General features: G+C 40.3%; 1 protein-coding gene across 3 annotated transcripts in view; it reads left to right on the forward strand.

Annotated features, from left to right (window-relative positions):
• Nucleotides 1-17,730, forward strand: part of si:zfos-2326c3.2 (mitogen-activated protein kinase kinase kinase kinase 4) — a 64,008-nt gene that overhangs the window by 31,528 nt on the left and 14,750 nt on the right. For 2 of the 3 annotated variants that reach the window (XM_018670097.2, XM_018670090.2), the window contains exons 15-27: nt 3,567-3,632; nt 6,675-7,016; nt 8,413-8,547; nt 8,753-8,890; nt 10,627-10,697; nt 11,940-12,019; nt 14,094-14,182; nt 14,591-14,685; nt 15,412-15,496; nt 15,774-15,950; nt 16,646-16,754; nt 16,976-17,131; nt 17,297-17,440. In XM_018670097.2, the coding sequence (XP_018525613.1) occupies nt 3,567-3,632; nt 6,675-7,016; nt 8,413-8,547; nt 8,753-8,890; nt 10,627-10,697; nt 11,940-12,019; nt 14,094-14,182; nt 14,591-14,685; nt 15,412-15,496; nt 15,774-15,950; nt 16,646-16,754; nt 16,976-17,131; nt 17,297-17,440 (1,687 nt within the window). The remainder of the gene's footprint in view (nt 1-3,566; nt 3,633-6,674; nt 7,017-8,412; nt 8,548-8,752; nt 8,891-10,626; nt 10,698-11,939; nt 12,020-14,093; nt 14,183-14,590; nt 14,686-15,411; nt 15,497-15,773; nt 15,951-16,645; nt 16,755-16,975; nt 17,132-17,296; nt 17,441-17,730) is intronic. The other variant, XM_018670103.2, reaches the window with a different exon arrangement.

Raw genomic sequence — 17,730 nt, forward strand, 5'->3', positions numbered from 1 at the left:
CCCAACATTATACAAGAAACAGGAGCTTCCTAAAACTCTGAAACAGAACTTTTGGTATGCAGGTGCAGCTTGAATGACATCTTGAGGAATTAAATATATATAAAAGAGGAGCTCCATATATATATATAAAAGAAATTACCACTTCACAGCACTTTCAAAAGGTCTTGTACTTGGAGATTGAATATGTCTCAAAAATCCTTTGTTTTGCTTCTGTTCTACAGTTTCCACTTAGAAAAGGTATTTCATGTGCTATTAAAATATCTTTTGCCTTGTTAAAACTTAATTTAGAACATCACACAAATCTGTGAGAAATTAAAAATCAAATTTTTTTGCAAGAGTAGTAGAGTTACAGAACAACATTAACTGTGCGTGTGTGTGTCTGTATGGTCATTTTTGACAAAGTATGCTGAGACAGGGTGAGGTGTCTCTGCCAATTCCAGTCATTTTAAACAAAGACACATAGCTCGCTACTATCGCTGATTCATTTTTAGTCATTAATTTTAACACATGCTTAATGAATCTATCCCACACACCAGCGAGTTTCAATAGGTGAATATTAGCACCACAGAGCAGGTTAGTGACGGTGATTTCTTCATGTAGAAGACACTGTATTTCAATGCTATTAATATCTGTCTAGTTATATTATATGTCTATTTGGTGTGCTTACGTGTGTGTGTGGTAGAGAGCTATCTGTACGTGTTAGATTCTGATTACACAGATTGCCTTCAAGTCATTAAGTTCAGCATGCGTAATGGGTCTATCTGATGCTTCATTAAGTTTTAATGCATTTGCATTTAATTATGTGACAGGCTCAGTGAGTGTGTGATGTGATGTCTTGTATGTTGTCAGATGAAGAACTTGCCTGGGTGCAGGCTCTGAAATGATTGGTTTCAATCAGTTCACACATTGATGGATTTGGCAGGTATCGTGTGTGTTTCAGTGGTTTGTTAGTGGCTTAAATATTAGAGAAGTGGACAAGTGACTGTAGAATTTAAGTCTTCACACAGCATGGGGAGGGTGAATGGTCAAAGAGACAATTACACAACTCTACTATTACACAAAACCACTGCCTTAACCACTTTATTATCATTTGAGAAAACAGGTAGTTTGACTACCCTTTTTTAGACTGGCAACCTGTCCACAATCTGCCCTCCCAACTGCAACTACACGACTTGTGCATACTTTTACAGTGAGTGGTTGTTTTTTGCCTGGTTTGTATTGTTTGTTAGTTGTTGTTACAGTCATTCGAATAAAACAGCTCACAGCTTGTTCACAGCTTGTAACTTCTCAAATACTAGTATTTCCTTCTTTTTCTCCTCTGCTTTCTTTTTATAAAAGTATTCATTTGAAGGTAGGTACTTAAAAGCAGTTTTTAGCCATGCTATTTGCATGGCTGTAGTAATTGCAGTGTCAGTCAGTCAGACCATTACTTTGGCTCATACTGAAATACGACTGGATGGACTGGCATTAAATTTTGTACAGAGAGTCCCTAGATGATGAAGCTTAAGGACTTTGGTGATCCTCTGACTTTTCCTCTACCAATGCCATGAGACTGACATTTTTGATTTTTTGTGAAATGTCAACTGTTAAATGGTTTACCATGAAATTTGGCACATGTTTCATTTGTGCCACTGGCAGGTCATTTGGGGTGGACATTTGTGGTTTTGAGTGTTATGTTTTGAATATCAGATGGATTGCTATGAAATTTTAGACAGACATTGATGTCCACATCAGGATGAATTGTGATAACTTAGCACCATAATCAAGTCTTAACTAATTTCTCCATTACATTGCTTTATGTCAGTTCATTCAGTGCTAATTAACAAATGTTAGCATGGTACCACATAAAATTTAAACGGTGAACATGATAAACATTATACCTGATAAACATCAATATGCTAGCATCGTCACTATGAGGGTGTTAGCGTGTTGATGTTAGCATGTAAAGTACCACTGTGCCCAAGTACACCTTCACAGAACTGCTTGTGTGTTTGTTTATCACTGCAGTGTCTTGTTTTTTTGTGGGTGTTCTGAACCCCTGGCTGCACCAGCAGAGTAACACTGTGGTTATAGTAGGCAACACCTGCAGGGTGCAAGTGAGTGTAACTGTTTGAACTCAGGCAGACATGGGAGACATGCATGCTCAGCAAAACTGTTGTCTGAATAAAACAGTTACAAGCAAAAAGAAAAACTGACTGCAGCCCTTTTCACAAGAATAACTTTGGTGTCATGAAGATGCTGTTGTTCTCTCATAGATGTAAGGGTAATGTGATGCAACAGGGATAGCTGGTATCTTTCATCTGCCTACATGACATTGTGACCCTTCTATAAAGAGTGTTTCCTCAGGGATCAGTGCCATGCTAAATTATTTGTAGCAATTTGGTGTTTTATATGGTTCACTTTTATCACAACTTTTATGCTATTGCTATGTGGAGGCTATAATTAATAATAAAAACAATCCAGATGCTCTACTAAAATGCATGCATTGCTACAAACATTGCTGACAACATGAAATTACTGCAGATTAGGTGCATAATAAAACATATACATAGCATTCACATGAATAATTAAAAAGGTGATTTTGTTTAATTAAAACAGTTATAAATGAGACCATGCTTGGAGCTATGATAATCTGTCTTACACCTGCAGCACTGGCAGGCCACACTTTCCACAAACCGTATGTCTTCCTGTTGCAGAGAGAGTTTTGTGACCTGTGTGAATATTAGTGCTTGTTTATTTGTTGCACGCTAGATGACATTGGTGGTTTGTAGAACCAGTAAGGTTGATTGCTTCTGGGAAATGACTTCCTCTTCTCACTCTGCAACATTTTCATCAGGTGCTAAATCTTCCACACTCTCGTTATTATTCTTTTCAATTCTGTGTTGAGCTTCTGTGTGAACGCTCACCTTGGATTATTTGTCAGGGGGCACTTAAATTTGTTATCAAATGTACAAACCCCATCATGGAAGGTTTGTCATCCAGTTAAGCTGTCGTTTCAGCTTAAGCACTGTTGAATGTGACCCTTCAGATCCAAGCTGAACAAACACAATTTAAAGGCAATGGTGCAACTACTGCAAATATTTAAATCAATTAAACATTTTAAATGTAAAAATATGCTATCTCGACCATTTGGACATACAAGGATTTTCCAGGAGAAATTCAAAAAGAGGTCATAATGAAATATTTAGAGTTGAGGGCGTTGGCTAAAAGCTCTATGCCATCTTGCACACTCTGAATATTTTAGTTCCCACCTCTCAGAGTTCTGCTCAAGACCTTGGTGTACCCTAATTAAAGCAAGCCTGCGTGTGTGTGTGTTTGTATGTTACCTCTTCTGTTCTTGTGAGGACCTTGCAAGAATGTAATAATGTGGAACAAAAAGATTTTAGAGTTTGAAATTTGGTTGTTAGGGTGAAACAAAAAGTAATCAGAGTCATGGAGTCATGAAATAAACTGGCATATATCTTAATTCAATCATGTGGCTATTCATTTTCAACCGTGTGTGTGTGTGTGTGTGTGTGTGTGTGTGTGTGTTTGTGTTTGTGTGTGTGTGTGTGTGTGTTGAGCAGGACCAGGCAGGCAGAAAGCGGAGCACCGATGTGTCAGTAAGGCCTCTGGACTCCGCAGCAGAGCAGGTAACAAACCTTCACTCTATATCTCTTCACTCTTCACATTAATTGCTCAATTTTTCATATGAGTGAGAGCAGGTGGAATTTCTTTTGGAAATATTCGGAACGTGTGCTGATTCTTAACGCCGCTGATAGCTTTGGTCAGTGACGACACATCGCGTGGGAGTCTGTGATGTGTTAAGTGGGCTTGTGTGTGTGCAAACTGCTAACCTGTCAGGAGAATTACATTTCTGTCTCTCTCCTTTCCTTGATTTCTACATGTTTTCAATATTTTTGTTTTTCCTTTGTGGCCTAATTCCCTACTTTGTCTGTTGCCTGTTTTATCTGTTAACACAACTTATCAAGGAGACAGTGTGTGTTTGTGTGTAAGTTATAGTCAGTTGATTGACTATGCTTTCTCTTGTTCCATCTACTCAGTTGTCTTATGTGACAGGACACTCAGTAGATTGGGTTTTAGACTGTTGGACATTTGACTTTTTCAGTTGTATTTTTAGGCAATTTCCAGCAATTCAGATCTTACATTTTACACATCAAATGATCGGATGGATTATTGGGGAAAATATTGCACTGACTTATAAAGTAGCAGTGCTCCCTCTTTTATGAGAAAAGATGATTATCTTGTAAAGCTGAAGTGAGTATGCTTTGATCTCAACACTGAAAACCAAGAGGAATTGTTCATCGTTGTAATAGAGAGAGAGAGAGAGAGAGAGAGAGCGAGAGAGAGTGTAGTTAACTGATGTTGTCTGTGTCACTGGCCCCTGGTAAGAAGAAAAGAATTGAAAGTGAGTATAAGACACTGGAAATGAATTAACTATTAAAAATTACAGAGAGATGACATGTTTCACGCTCCGGATGCCTGTCACCCCTGGTGGGGCTATGGAAGTTCATCATTTTGAAGTTCTCAATCAAGGAGGCAGTAGAAGATTAGAGCTTGTAATTAAGTTTTTGTGTGTGACTCCATCAAGGCTTCAGAGAGACAACAGTGAAGTACACTGTACTGTACCAGTGGTGTCAGATTCTGACAAGCTTTTAGACCAATGCTTATCACAGCATGCCATCACTTTTGTTTCGAAACCTTCCCTCTCCATCTCTCCTCCTCTACTCCTCTGTCTTGGCTGATCCCAGCATGCTTTCTCTGTCCTTTCCACACTCGTTTTCCTCTCACCATCCCTCCCTCCATCGCTCACAGCATGGCACCTCTTCCATTTTGAGTATCTTCCTTTCGACTTGTCTCTCGGTTTTTCTTCTAAAATGTTTCTATCTAATCTCAGTAGGGGTTTCAGACATACAAATTCACCAAACATGTTTCTTTTCACTTTCACTGTTACTTCTCTATTTCTGAAAACACTTTTTCTGTTTCTCTTAACTGGCTCCGAAAGTCTTTTGTGGCCAAGTAGTTTGGCATCTTGTATCTTATTTGCAGATAGTTTGTGCATATACAGCACATTGGTGAGTTGAACTGAATCTAAACTTTGTTAGACTTTGACATATTTAGTTGTTTCAATTGTCAACCCACCATGCATTATCAAGGAGTCCTTCCATTGACCCTGCTCATAGAAACATTTGTCTTCATTGGGGATCTACTATGGGCTCTACAGTTGAGATGGACTAATTTGTGTATTAGCCCATATTTAAGTCACCAAAACAACTAGACATTCTTATTTAAGCCATTCTTCAGTGGTGATGTGAATGGTAATTTACAAATAGCTGACACAGATTGTTTCCTAATTCTGCTGTGAAAATAGACCTCGTTCCTAAGCATCAAGAAAGCTGATGTGTTGAAATGGCTGGTGGACGGTATGTTGAGTATTTCAGTTCTCTGTGTCCTATATTGTCCTCTCATTTTCAAGAAAACAGCATTAAATCTCCCTGGTTCCCCTCCATGGTAGCATTCACATAACTCTAACCTCAGCCAGTTGTCACGTGGTAGCCATGTTTATGTCTGAAGTGGGCAGCAGGATGGCACACCAAGTGCTATTTCTCTCTGTTCTATAAGGTTTGGGAAGAACTACTGTACATGGCCTGTTGCAGTAACCCTTACTATAACAGAAGTAATGTATTGGAGGGTGTGTTTCTGTGTGAACTTCCTGGTTGTGTGAAAGTGTCTGGATATACGTAGTTCAAGCCTGTATATAGTCTTCACAGTGTTTTTTACTGCTCTGCTGTATAAAACACTAAAACATCCATGCATTTATATGTCTGTTGTTTGTTTTCATGTAGCTAGCCACAGTGCCAATCAAACTAAAAGTCCCATGGTGTCATTTTATGCTCATCCTCACTGAGTGGTTTAGCTAAACCTTGAGCTCAGTCTAGGCCCTCATCTGCACAAACTTAAAGTAATTTTATGACTAATGTACAGAAAAGCAACGTCTGTGAAAAATCTGCAAACTTCATCTTAGAGACGACTTCTGTGAGATCTCTATATGAAGAAGTCATTCTCTCATTGTGCTTGTATTTACTCTGGAGAAAGTTCTGCTTGCAAATTAGATTCTGCAGCCAGAGAACCAGCTGCTGTCATATGTCCAAGCTTCAGTGCCAGCATTAGACTGCTATTTTATGAATGTTTTCACATGTCGGTCTCTGTTTTACACCAAAGAAATGAATCAGATCGGCTTCTTTGTTGCTGTGTTTTGCTTTTTTGTATGTATGGTCCGTAAAGCTTGATGATCCGAAATGTGTTTGATGATGAGGCTTGTCTTGTCAATTTCTACAGAACCTGGGAGTGACCATTTTGTAGCAAGCACACAGAAAATGTAATTAAATCTAATCAAGAATATACAATACAATGTCATCTTATGCATCCCAGATGCAGTGAATGAAAATCCTGACAAAAAAAGTCTAATGTTTAAGACTAATAATACCACTCTGTTAGTACAGATATTAGATGCTTTATATTCTTGACAATAACAGGTCTCAAGGTTCCCTATTAAATGAGTTGTAAACCTTATACACTACGACCCCACAATACAGTATATATGTATCTTATTTCACTCAGACACTCCCAGACTCTGTTAGTTTCTATATGTGCTTTTTATGTTTGCTACATAGAGAGCTGTGGCTCCAAACCGGCAGCTTCAGAATAAGGCCCAGCACTCCCAGCCTCAGCTCCAGCCACAAGCCAAGCCCCAGGCTCTGGCCCAGCATCAGCAGCCCTCAGCAGGCAGGAGATCCCACCGCACCCTGCCCAAGGACCAAACGCAGCTCCTGTCGCTGCAGCACGACCACAGACACAGGGAGAGAGAGAGGGAAAGAGAGAGGCAGAGGCAGAGAGAAAAGCCTGTGGCAGCTGTCCAGAAGCTAACAGCTAATATTGGGAACACAGCTACTGCTGCTGCTGCTGCTGCTGCTGCTTCCTCGCCCAGCCGCCCTGCAAACAGCCAGCGCACAGCGGTAAAACCCTGCCTTCCACAGCCATCTAGCACTTTTTATCACCTCTACATCCCACTACTTTCACTTTGTCCATTTGTCCCTCTTGTACCCTCCTCACTTCCACTATGTTCAGTTGTTTTTTTCTCATGTTTTCTTTTTTTCTCTGTCAGTTTAAATGTGTTTAGTTCCTTTCCCCCACTCCCTCCTTCCCATCCCTTTTTTCTACTTCGTTTGTCCATGTCATCCTTATCTCAGTTGACAGACCTCTTTCACCTTAAGGTCAGAAAAGTCTGGAGAAAGTAAGCAAAATGTTTGGGTAGACAGTTCAAGCCAATTCAGTTGCCCAAGGGACAAGAGAGGGCAGAGTCTGGCACTGGTGCTCAGCAGTGTCAACATTTGCCAGCAATGACTTTCCTACTTGTTGCCCTGTGTATGACAGCTCTAAAAACACAATTTACCTGTTGTCTGTTTTTGTGTTATGATTTCATCATCTTCATTTATTTTTATGCTGATTGTCTGTGCGGGATGACAGCACGTGGTTCATACCTTCTATTCTTAGCATTGTAGCTAAACCACACAAGAAACATGAACAGGAAACAGACTCAAGGTGTCATTTCTAGAAGACATTTTCAGACAGCCTGTCTATTTGGCTGTCTATTTATGGTTTTCAGAAATTAAAATTTATTACACAAGACTCTTTCCAGAACTCTACACAGTTCTTTCCTGTTTTTCGTCTCCCTGCTAACGTCTTCTCCAGTTTTGTCTGCTGTCAGATGATCAGGCACGAGACGTTTAACTTTTTATGCTGGGGGTATTGATGCCTGATGTAGCAGCATTTCTATAGCACAGCTACAACTGGGAACTTTAAAAAAACACTGAGCTATAATGTTTGTTTATGTGTCACAGACATATTAGTGGCACTCCTCTCGTGTCTGAGCCTAGTATGTATAAAACTTCTTAGAAATGGTCTTACGATCATTCATACACACTGACCTAGAAGTTTTGAATAAAGCAGTTAAAAGTAACATGTAAAAGAGTTTTTAACAGTGATTCTTCAGGGCAGACTGCAGAGGCTGCTAAGGATTATAAGACGGGTTGCAGACATGTCTACCCACAATGCCAAACCTAAAGCATTGAAACAGCCTTTAGCGGGCCTCCAAAGGCAATGTGTCATGGCTCTATCACAGTAATTGTCACACTTTGATACACACGTCACCATGATTAAGACTACCAATCATTAATTCTGTTTAACATAATATAAGCTTCAATATAATGTAGTATGCAAGAGGAGGAGAAAACTTATACACGACACACGTTTGACATGGAAATTAAGGAAAATTGCATAGACAACATTCACACACACACACACACACACACAAACAAACTCAGCCAGTTTTACATGTGTTTTCTGTTTCAGATGGACTTCCAGGAATCAAACTTAGCCAGGCTGCTTTTGGCAGCTGGTCTTCCCAACCAGATGCACTCGAGGCTGGGATCCGGGAGCAGCTCTAGTCCCTGTACCCCAGCCATGCAGAGAGCTCACCTCAACCAGGTATACACAATTATATCAAATCACATATGCACACTGTTTACTTTGTTTTATCTTGCTCTCCTCTTTTTGCAATTTATTTTTTCTTACATTTTAAGAACTCTTCTAGCTACGCATTCTGTTATTTTCTATTCTGCACTAAAATTATTAATGTATAAATACAATTTACAGTCACAGATAACCATGGATGAACTTTTTATTTTCCCAGAATGCCAATCTGCGCTCTAGTCGAGACGCCCCTCACAGCAGCTCTTTGTCAGATATGGCCATTTCCCCCTTGTCTCCATTTTCCCCCATGTCCCCAACTGATGATGTCTTCTGGGATTCAGTCGATGCACCACCTAAAGTGAGTAACAACTGTCCTTTAACTCCTGAATAACACATTACAGGCCATTACAGGTTAGATGACTGACAGAAATGAGACATAAATTGAACTGACTGTCTATTTTGTTTCCCTGGCTTCCGTTGAAAGGGGAACTTGTTGTTATTAACATGCCAGGCACAGGATGTAGCCGGCATCACATGAGGTTGGCATAATGCTTGGGTGTGTGTTAAGCATCCTGTATTCTGGTCATACCAAGCTAAGGAAGAGGTGCACACAGCACGGGGTTGGCATTCTGTTGGTGTGTGTTGGTGTTTGGGGCTGTGTGTGTGTGTGTGTGTGTGTGTGTGTGTGTGTGTGCGTGTCTGTCTATGAGTGTGTGCTTGTGCTGGGAAGAGGAAGAGGACTTGTGCTTTACCTCAAGGCTTGTTATGAAGTGCCTCTAACTAAAACCATCTCTGTGATAAACACACCTTGCATGCTCCAAAACATATCATTCACTTTCTCTCCCCCTCTAATATCACTGCTCCCCCACTAGGTGTTTTACTAAGAGAATATGCTGTTAGGTGTATTTACAAACTGAACACCATATGGAGTTGATAGAACAACTAATAACTACGACAGAGAGGGGAGGAGAGCCCAATAAAGCTGTCTGTTTGCTATGTTATGTTGTTGAGCTAACAGGAGGCCATATGGAGTCGATAGAGCAGTTAATAACTCACTACTCTCTCCTGTGACTGCAGTGTGGGGACTGGAGCTGCTATAAGAGACTGGAGTGGCCTAAAAAACTGTGAACTTTTAGGAGGCTTACAGCATAAAAGAATGTGACACTAATGTGTTGTAGAACAGCCATGCTTTTTAAGATTTGTACAGCTGTCTGAATTCAGCTGAATAGACTTATGCTGATTTTTTTTGATAATACAAAACCCTACGAAGGGTATTGTAATCCTCAACAAGGACTGATTTTAGAAACATCACCAGAATCTTCATGTGCTTGCCGCAATAGCAGACAGGAAACAGTAGACACCAAGCCCGGCATGGGAGCGTGTGTGTGTGTGTGTGTGCGTGTTCAGCCGAGCCAAATGCAGGATGTGGGCAACTTGTCAGAGGATGATAGGTATTCCCACAGCTCTCTTCCTGCTCTGCTGGGTGTGTCTTCCTCTTTGTATCTGGGTCATGTGACCTGGGAGATGAGAGGTTGAAAGGTCACCAGCTGGTTGGTAGAGCAGAAGAATCAAATGTTGAAAAAAATGCAGTTTAAAAAAAATAATACTTTTCAACACATGGACTGATTTGATTTCCCAATGCCGCCCTTGTTATATCATGAAGGCATCAATAGCGTTAAAAAAGAAATTTCCCTGACTTCCCTGAGATAATATTTCCACACCATATGTAAGATTTGGACAGGAGTTAAGAGGAGCACTAAAATGTTAAGAAATGTTAAAAAATAGTGCAGCCAAGTGGTCTCATTAGATTCCCAGTAATAAATATCTCCCAGTGGGTTATTAAAGATTTTATTGCTCCTTGCTCTACAGCTTTTCAAAGCACTGTAGAAGTTGTTGTACATAAAGGTTTCATAACAATAATTAGCTGAGACCCTGCTTGGCTAGACATGAAATCCTTGTAAAGAGCTCTTTCAAACCAATGAAAAGTCAAACGAGCAATGAGGACCACCAGGAGACTGCCATCTTTGTGTATTCATTAACATCAAGTCTGTTAAACTGATTGTTCCTCTGCCCTGTGTCTCCTGTAAATTCCAGGTCCCTGAACGCACTACCTCTAAGTTTTACTGTAGAGAGCTGGTGATGGGACACAAGAGGGCCGCTTCAAGGTACAGCACTGCTGCACTGTGTTCACACTGCACATACAAACAATGCACAGGGGAAATATTGACTTTAACAAGGTTGGTTTATGCTTTGTCTGTGCATAAGCAATGATCCACTGTTGCTGAATATCATGATTACAAGTTCGTTTTTTTTTCCACAAAGCTGCTCTTATCAGTATTTTCAAACAAACAGAGGGCTAAATGGCTACGAATAATGTGAAAGGTGTCACTTACAGTATCAGAGCTACAAAGAATTATCACCCAGCTGTGCAGTTCACTTTACATGGCTTTTTAGCATCTTCACATTGTTTTGGTTTTCCAGCCACAACTTCACTGTTATGGTTCACTGTCACTGCCCTCATCAGTCTCATTTCCAGCCACAGCAGGCAGCTGAGAGATTCTGACAAACCTACTGTACACTACCTCTCCAGTCAAATGACAAATAGACAAAAGGTAGCATCTAATTGGTGAACCTAGTGGAACATTTAGCAGCTAATGAGCCAGATATTGCTTTGCCTCTGTTTTAAATAAACACGTTAGTACATTGTGTAAATGGACAACACCAAAACAGCTAAATACATGAAGTTTAGTGCAGTCTTTATTGTAGTTTGACTGTACTCTTGTACTTTTACATTTTCTACTAGTCTCTCTGCTAATAACTCATTATTTACACTGGCTAATACTCTATGTTTTCTATACTTGACAGTAAAACAGTGTTATAATAGCAAGGTGCTTCTTGACTTTTGGATTACCCACAAACTAATTGAGACTGAGCATCAGCTGAGCTGGTAGTCTGAAGCTGCAAGTATGTAGCCATAGCTCAGCATCATTGATATACAAAACATCTCTCTGTGCTTAAATTGGAAAATAAATTGGAAAGAGATGCCCACATAACATAAGTATTTGTAATATTTGATATTGTAAACATGCTGTGAGTAGTTATCCTATCAGCCAGGGTGAACCGTAATCATTGTGAGGGTAAATGTCACACTGTAACTCAGTGTAATGGCATTTACCATTAGAGAACAAACAGTCACAGGTAAATCAGATTAGTTTAGCTTAGATGATTACTTTCGATTACATGGAACTAATGGTGAGGAAATTGGGTCATTGTGTGGTGGCAGCGTGAAGGATATATTCAAGATTAGAACGTATAGAAGTCTTAATCACAATTTACCTCCCATACTGTACCTCTTGTTTTTTACACCCCAAGTTTCACTGTGTGTGTGTGCCTCTCTCTCCATCTAGTGGCAGTCCAGTGTCTGTAGCAGATAAAAGTGGAAGATCTGTGTCTCATGGAGTCTCGTCTCCCAGCAGCAACCACCCAGGTCTGTGCAGCCTTAACTCAGCGCCCCTCTATGCTTAGTCGCCTGCTGCATGAACAGTTAGCCCAAAGCCCCAAAAGTACAGGTTGATCAACTCTGATCATAAAGTGAGTAGCTCTGTCTGGTGGTGATACTGTATTTTAATGAGCTGGCTCTCAGGATTAAGACTTATTCTTTGTTTGGTTCTTACATGACAAGAATGAGAAACTACATTATCTTGAAATTATAGTCTGATTCTTAACATAGGCCAAAGATAGTACCTTTACCATATATAGTACTTCTTTTAATGATAAAAGATTCAAGATGCAAAAGTAAAAATATAAATATTATTTTTTTGATGATTATTTGGCTACATCATTGGTATGTTTTGTTTTTGACCAGTATGCCCACTCTTGTTATGAGCTATAGTTTCATATTGCTCAGACCTCATTTCCTCACAGATATGTGTGAATTTGGTTCTTAACCGTTAAATCACTGGTTTCCTGGTTAGCCCACACATCTCAAACACACATAAGCCAAGCGAGCACACATAACACCCCACACCCAAAACAATACCCTCGAAAACAAGACTCATAAACCAGGTACATGCAGTCACACCAAGCCCACCACAAACTTAGCATACAATGCATACATTTACTCCAAAGCAGCGAGAGCAGACAACACAGAGTAACATGTTCAAAGCTTGTCCTCACTACCTGTGTGTCTAGAGAGAGGGAAAGAAACATCTAATCTATTTCAAAGCTCTTCTCTCTGTGTCCTCTGCGTGCGGCAGTAACTCTTGTAGTGACTGGGAGAGACAGAGGGAAGAGCAAAGAGATGGGGGAGAGTATGTTTTCCAAGTTGCCCTCTGTGTGTAGTTTGGAGGAAACAACTTTTGATGCCTCCCACTCAGTTTGGCTGCTGGCCTTGGCCGTCTTTGTTTGGAGCCACAGATCAGAGATTCTCCTAGAGACCCATACAGCTTTATTGTGGTAAAAAGCCTTTTATCTGCTCTTTCTGAAACTGAGAGAAAGCCACTTTCCTCTTTGAACTACAGCACATTGTTATAGGAAAGCATATTTGTGACATAATTTACAAATTGATTTAGTTGGTAAGGGGATAGTTGCTGTCTGTAGTGATGGTTGTCCCAATGTTTGTCAAAATTTAGACTGTATTTCTCATAAAACCCTTTGATTTGAGTAACAAAGAAGTTGATTCTTTTAAAGCAAAAAAATAGCGGCCTTTTCCTGTTTTGTGCCACATTTTTGTGTTCAAAACCATTGAAGCCCAAATGCTGGCAACAACAGACAGTAATAATTAGGGTATGTCGTGACCCATTGTAAACTCTACTATCTTTAGAGTGTTAGCTCCAGGTTATAGCTGCACCAGGATGCTAGTCACACCACTTCCTGTCTATATACAGGTTCGTCCCCATCCCTGCCCTTAATCAAACCAATGAGGGTTGTGTCATTTGTAAACTTGATGAATTTTACAGAGAAGCTTGTGTACAGACAGTGGAGGAGGGGGAGAGCATGTGGCCCTGTGATTCCCCTGTGCTGATGGTCAGAGGGCTTTCCCAGCCTCACATGCTGCTCTCTGTCAGGAAGTTAGTGATCCACAGACACAGAGGCTCAAGCACAGTCAGCAGGGAGAGCCTGTTGTTGAGGAGCTCTGGCACAATTGTATTAAATGCTGAGCTAAAGTCAACAAACAGGATCCCGGCTTAGGTTCCCCAGCTGTCCAGATACTGGAGGATGAAGTGCAGTCCTAGGCTGACTCTGTCACCCACAGAGCCTGGTTTGCCAAAGTCCATGGGATTCATAATTTATGCTTTGGGCTTCGCTACCTCAAAATAAATCCACAGTTACTGTTTATCGTTTTAAAGCAATTTAACCAAGTAATATACAATGTATGATCCCATGTAGAGGGCAGCAGTGGCTGCCATTTTTTGAAAATGGCCTTGGTTGTTCATTCTCATGATACCTCTCATCACTGGTGATAATCTGGTAGGGGTCCAGTTTTTTGCTTAACACCACCCTGTTTCTATTTGCTCAATGCATAACCTCTGTATGTGTGTGTGTGTGTGTGTGTGTTGTAGGTTACTTCAAGCTCGAGAGTCCTCTTCTACACCACCGTCTCCAGCAGCAAAAAAAGACACAAGATAACATAACCAGCGGGTATACTCAGGTAAATTAAGAGCTGATTTCCTTGAAACTTTAACAGTTGTGACCAAATTCCGCCTTTCTGCCACACATAATATACCTGTATACTCTGACATGACTGCAGCACAATTTCTCAAAGGTTCACAGAGAGGACATGAATCTCATTATGAAGCAGCAACATTATCGGAAAAATCAGCTTTGCTACACTGACCTTGATAACAGGACCGTCACAAAAAACATGTCACCAAAATTTCCCTTCTACACCCACTGTAAAATAACCTCAGAGTTTTTCCAGTACATCCCTTTTCTTTAGAAGCACACATCTATACCACAGTAAACAAAAGTCTGTTTTTATTTTCTTCTTCCTCTGCATGTTCCTCGATCTTGTGACTCATCTCATGTACTCACACTGTCCCCCTCCTCTGTCATGCAGGGTGTCAAATCTCCTCTTGGACGGTTTAACAAAGCCACAGAATACTCCTCCTCCAGTGATGAAGTTGGTAGCAGTGATGACGAAGACAGGAATCGGTGAGCTCTTCATCGTGATATAATATAATGCTTGCACTCTGGTCATTGTATTTTTAAAAACTTTCCTGATGTAAACACACTGTACACTTCCCCTGATCTTCCTTTTTAATGTAAGTCCTCGGCACGCAAGAAGAGAATTGAGCAATTCTTTCAGTGAAACATGATGATAATTTGCCAGCTTAAGATGTGACATAGCACTTGTGAAACCAGTTTTTAGAACTAGTGGAGAATTAGTATGAAGAGTCCTCATTCTTTCTCAGAATTCTGCTGCATCCTCTGAGAAAGACTGTATGTGGAAAAGTTTCTGCTGACCACTGAAGTTGAACACAAGTTTTGAAATGCTGCACATGTTAAAATGTAGGATTAAAATCCTGGGGATTTATTTAGGATTCAGTTGAGCATCCAAACCTTGAAAGACAAGCTAAATTTGTCACTGGTTTACATTTTACATTCTTGCAAATATGGGATGAACGCAAATGTTATTGTAACTATAATACAATGCATTTGTGTCTGCTTATGCTTATGATAAGGGTAAAAAGATTAGAGTGTTTATTATTTTTGTCATCAGCTCCTTCTCTTTTGGTTCTACTGCCGATCCCAGGAAGTGAATCCACCTTGTTTTTATTGCCATTGATCCTGTGAATGAATTGATCTTGTTTCTAACTAATGAATGTAACGCCTGAAGTCAGACTCTTCTAAAATCTTGACCTGTCTCTGTGCTTCAAGGTCTGGCCTGTCCAATGGAAAAAGGAAATACATCAGAGGAATACCTGATGGCATCATCCTGCAGCCTCACCACAATCTTAACCAGGTACCCTGCACACATACACACACAAAAACACGCACACGCTCCTCATCATTTTCATGTTTAACAGCTAGAGGCTGTGATGTCCATATTGTATGCACATGGGGATGACTGCTGCTGTTATGGATTCATGTGCTCTGTGGTCAATAAATCATTCAAAATTGAGAACCATCAAACCAGGTTGTGGTTCGATTGGTCGAATCCTTCAGCTTCCCATTGAGGCTCTTCAGCCGCTCCAGCAGCCTTACCGACTACTTTGCATGTGTGCATTTGTGTTGTGCAGATACCTCGGATGGGTTCTGATGATACCTATCTGCTGCCAGACCTTCTGCAGAAAACCTCTTCTTCCAGTCCTACTCATAATGCACTGGGCCAACAGCAGCAAACACATGAACTCAGCTACTCGCAGTCACCCACAGCCCCTCGGTGTCCCTCACATCAGGAATTACACATGAGCATGGTAAAAATAATGTACAAGTCAGACAGACACATGCAGGCACACACACACACACACACATATGCACACATACAGCAAACATTTTTTGTGATTTATTTCATGCCTTATTCTTTATTCAGTTCCCACCACTACAGGGTTTGTGTTCAGAAATAATACAAAAAAAGTCAGTGGTAGAAAATGATCGATTCTGTTATTGACAGATGTCAAAAAATTAAAACAATCTGCCAGTGAATTGCATGTTTACAGCTCAAATTAAGACATATTAATTTGGTGATAGCAGGCTGAATAGCCTAAATAGATGGGAGAAAATTCATCAGAGTTCATGAGTATTTGAGAACATTGTTCATTTCTGACTAGTTGCACTAGTTAGATTTTTCCACTAGAGGGAGGTGGTGACACAATTTAGGTGCACTGTCATCAGTAATGATATGTGTCTTAGTAGTAATGTAGTGGTATTGATCTTCATTTAACACAAATGTTCTTACTTAGCCAGACATTTGTTTCCCATGTTCTCATGTAAACTGGGAATCAATAATGCCTCTGTTGTGATTGTTTTAGAGTGAAGTACACTGAGAATCAAGAGTTGTTGGTTCTTAAAAGTTATAGTCACTGATCTGTTAAGCCATGAATACTGTTTGCATGTATGTGTGTGAAGGAAAGTGGTGAATAAATGTCTTCATTGTTGCTGTGCTCCTCAGGCTGTCAGCAGCCCCACTGGTAAGAACACCTCCACATCTTCCTCTTCCTCCTTCCTGTCCTTCATCGATCCGAGATTGATCCCCATATCATCACCGCCACAAAGTCCTAGTAAGTACATTTAAACACACATTTACAGTATACAGTACAGCTAACACACAGCACTGCATGCATACTTACATATTAATATGCAATAAATGTGTTTAATTTTATTCATGATACTATATGGAATATTTTCTCCATGTTTTTTGGAGAAAACACTTAACATGAGATTGTCATGAGAGATGCCAGTTTTTTTTTTTTAATTTTGTTGTTTTCTTGTCCTTCTGTAGCAGGCAGTAAAGGGGACCCAATCAAGAGAGAGAACCACAGGAAGGGCTCTGTGGTGAATGTGAACCCAACCAACATTCGGCCACAGAGCGACACTCCAGAGATCCGCAAGTACAAGAAGAAATTCAACACAGAGGTTCTCTGTGCTGGACTGTGGGGTTTGTAGTTTAATATTGTTTGTTTTTTACTTTGACAGTGTACAGACCATGTTGTTTATGGAATTCACACCAATATTCAGATTTAGAAATGTTATGTAAATAAATAGAGGCATGGCACAGCATGTTGCCTGTGGGTGTAAGGTTTGTCTCTGTGTTGCTCTGTAGGTGTGAATCTGTTGGTGGGGACAGAGAATGGTCTGTGGCTGCTGGACCGAAGTGGTCAAGGGAAAGTCTACTCTCTCATCAGCAGACGAAGGTTTCAGCAGATGGATGTGCTGGAAGGGCTCAACGTGCTCATCACTATATCAGGTAAACATTATGTAGGTTAATGTGTACATGCACTGATGCGTCAGTCACTCAGCCTTCATACATAAACTAGAATGTAAGTTGGCTGCACATTCACACAGTGGCTATATTTGTTTTACCCCATACAGTGAAGCACAGAGAAACAGAGAAGCTTTGTCACTACCAGATCCCAAAATATCAAATAATACATGTATGTGTAATTTTCTTCAGCCAAAAAAAGTTGGGTTTTTACAATGTGCTTTTCTGTTGTCTTATTTGACATAGATTCTGATAATAAATTACAGTAGTTGCAA

This window comes from Lates calcarifer, linkage group LG8 (assembly GCF_001640805.2).
Source record: "Lates calcarifer isolate ASB-BC8 linkage group LG8, TLL_Latcal_v3, whole genome shotgun sequence".
Classification (NCBI taxonomy): Eukaryota; Metazoa; Chordata; class Actinopteri; family Centropomidae; genus Lates; species Lates calcarifer.